Source organism: Austrofundulus limnaeus, unplaced genomic scaffold (assembly GCF_001266775.1).
Source record: "Austrofundulus limnaeus strain Quisiro unplaced genomic scaffold, Austrofundulus_limnaeus-1.0 Scaffold2500, whole genome shotgun sequence".
Lineage (NCBI taxonomy): Eukaryota > Metazoa > Chordata > Actinopteri > Cyprinodontiformes > Rivulidae > Austrofundulus > Austrofundulus limnaeus.
Genome location: NW_013954902.1, coordinates 1 through 1,639, shown reverse-complemented (window position 1 = coordinate 1,639; position 1,639 = coordinate 1). Strand labels below are relative to the sequence as shown.

At 38.3% G+C, this 1,639-nt stretch overlaps 1 protein-coding gene across 1 annotated transcript in view; it reads left to right on the top strand.

Annotated features, from left to right (window-relative positions):
* Positions 1-1,001, top strand: part of LOC106511088 (polypeptide N-acetylgalactosaminyltransferase 14) — a gene marked incomplete at both ends in the record, with an annotated part of 19,294 nt that extends 18,293 nt beyond the window's left edge. Inside the window, 1 exon segment of the mRNA XM_013999832.1 lies at positions 861-1,001. Within this exon segment, the coding sequence (XP_013855286.1) occupies positions 861-1,001 (141 nt within the window).
* Between the last annotated feature and the right edge of the window lie 638 nt (positions 1,002-1,639).

Genomic DNA, 1,639 nt, shown 5'->3' with positions numbered 1-1,639 from the left:
ATATATATATATATACTGTATATATATGTTTAAATAAAGGGATAATTCCTGTCTGCAGTGAAGCCAACTCTGTTTGGTTCGTGTCTTTCTAAACACCTGGTTCAAGATGAACTCTCCTGATCCATCCTGATTGGCTTTAAGCTGGTGGTCCCGGCTCAGACAATCATACAGTCTTAACCCTGATTCTAACTACAAACACACATCAACCTGACACAAACACACCAACACTCTTTTCCTTTCACACTTTTAAACAGCCATTTATCCACCGGGGGTCCAGAGTTAATCCCCCAGAATGGAATTAACGGTCTTCGTCTCGGGGGACAACAGACCTGACCCTTAAAACGCAGAATAACCTTTAACGGGTTATTAAAAGTGAGAGATAGTGGACTGAATTAATGCTGCGCGACTTAGGCTCCAGTTTCTAGCAGAGAATTTGAAAAGAGAGACAAAAGTTTCACAAAGAAGAAACTTTTTAAAGTTTAAAGACATTTGTTCGAGTCGTGTCATTTTAATCAACCGTGAGCTCGTCACGTGGTCGAACTTTATGAACACTAAGGATCAGAATAGAACTCTTTTAACTCCATTTTTATTTAAACAGATTTTTTAAATGTTTTATTTTTTTATTATTTATTTATTATTTATTATTTTTTTTTGTTATTCTAAATAGTTCCTGTTTTTTGTATTTGTGCTTTTCTTGCTTGTTTTCTAAAGTTTCTTTTTTTGATTTAAATGTCTTTGAGCCTGAATGAATATAAAGTTTAAAAATCTAATTTTAAAACTGAAGAACTCTTGATTTATAAATAAAAAACTTTCTCCGTTCATTGAAACATTTGTATCAGTTGTGTGTTTGTCCTCATCAGGGTCCCGGACGACTCGGACTCACAGTCCGGGGTCATAAGACAGAGACAGAACTGTCTGGAGTCTGGGAAGGTGGAGGGCCAGGAGACCCCCGTCCTCACGTTGGCCCCCTGCACCGGAGCAGAGGGGGCCCCGGCCAACAATCAGGTACTAATCAGGGATAAAGTGTCAGAGATGGAAAAACTCAGATTTTATTTTTTATTCTCACAAAAACTGGAGGGAAACAGGAAATAAGTCAGTGTTGAAACAAGATAAACAAAACCTTTAAACCAGTGGCGGAGCCAGACATTTTTCTCAGGGGTGGCCAGACGGGCACCATTTCTCACACAGGGGTGGCCTGGAACATTACATCATTTTTTATTTGAAAGTTTCTGCAGATCTTTGTGTTTTGCTCATTTCTTTATGTCCTTATACAAGCAGTGAATATCTTATAAACATGGGTATTAGAACCATTTTAAAATGGGGGGGACACACTGTTGGGTGGTCTGGGGGTCCTCCCCCAGAAAATTTTGAACGAAATAGATGCCATTTCCTGCATTCTGGTGTATTTTACCAAGTTATGAAACACAATTTTTCCTACCGTATTTTTCGGACTATAAGCCACACCCGCTATTTTTTTTTTAAAAACGCGCGAACATTAACATATAAGCCGCACCCCCCATCCCCCATCAGCAAAAACAAAAACAAAACAGTACACCCAAAATTGTGGTCAAAAAAGTGAATTCAACATCACGTTTATTTTTAAGAAAAAGGTTGGCAAGTTCACCGGTACAAAATAATA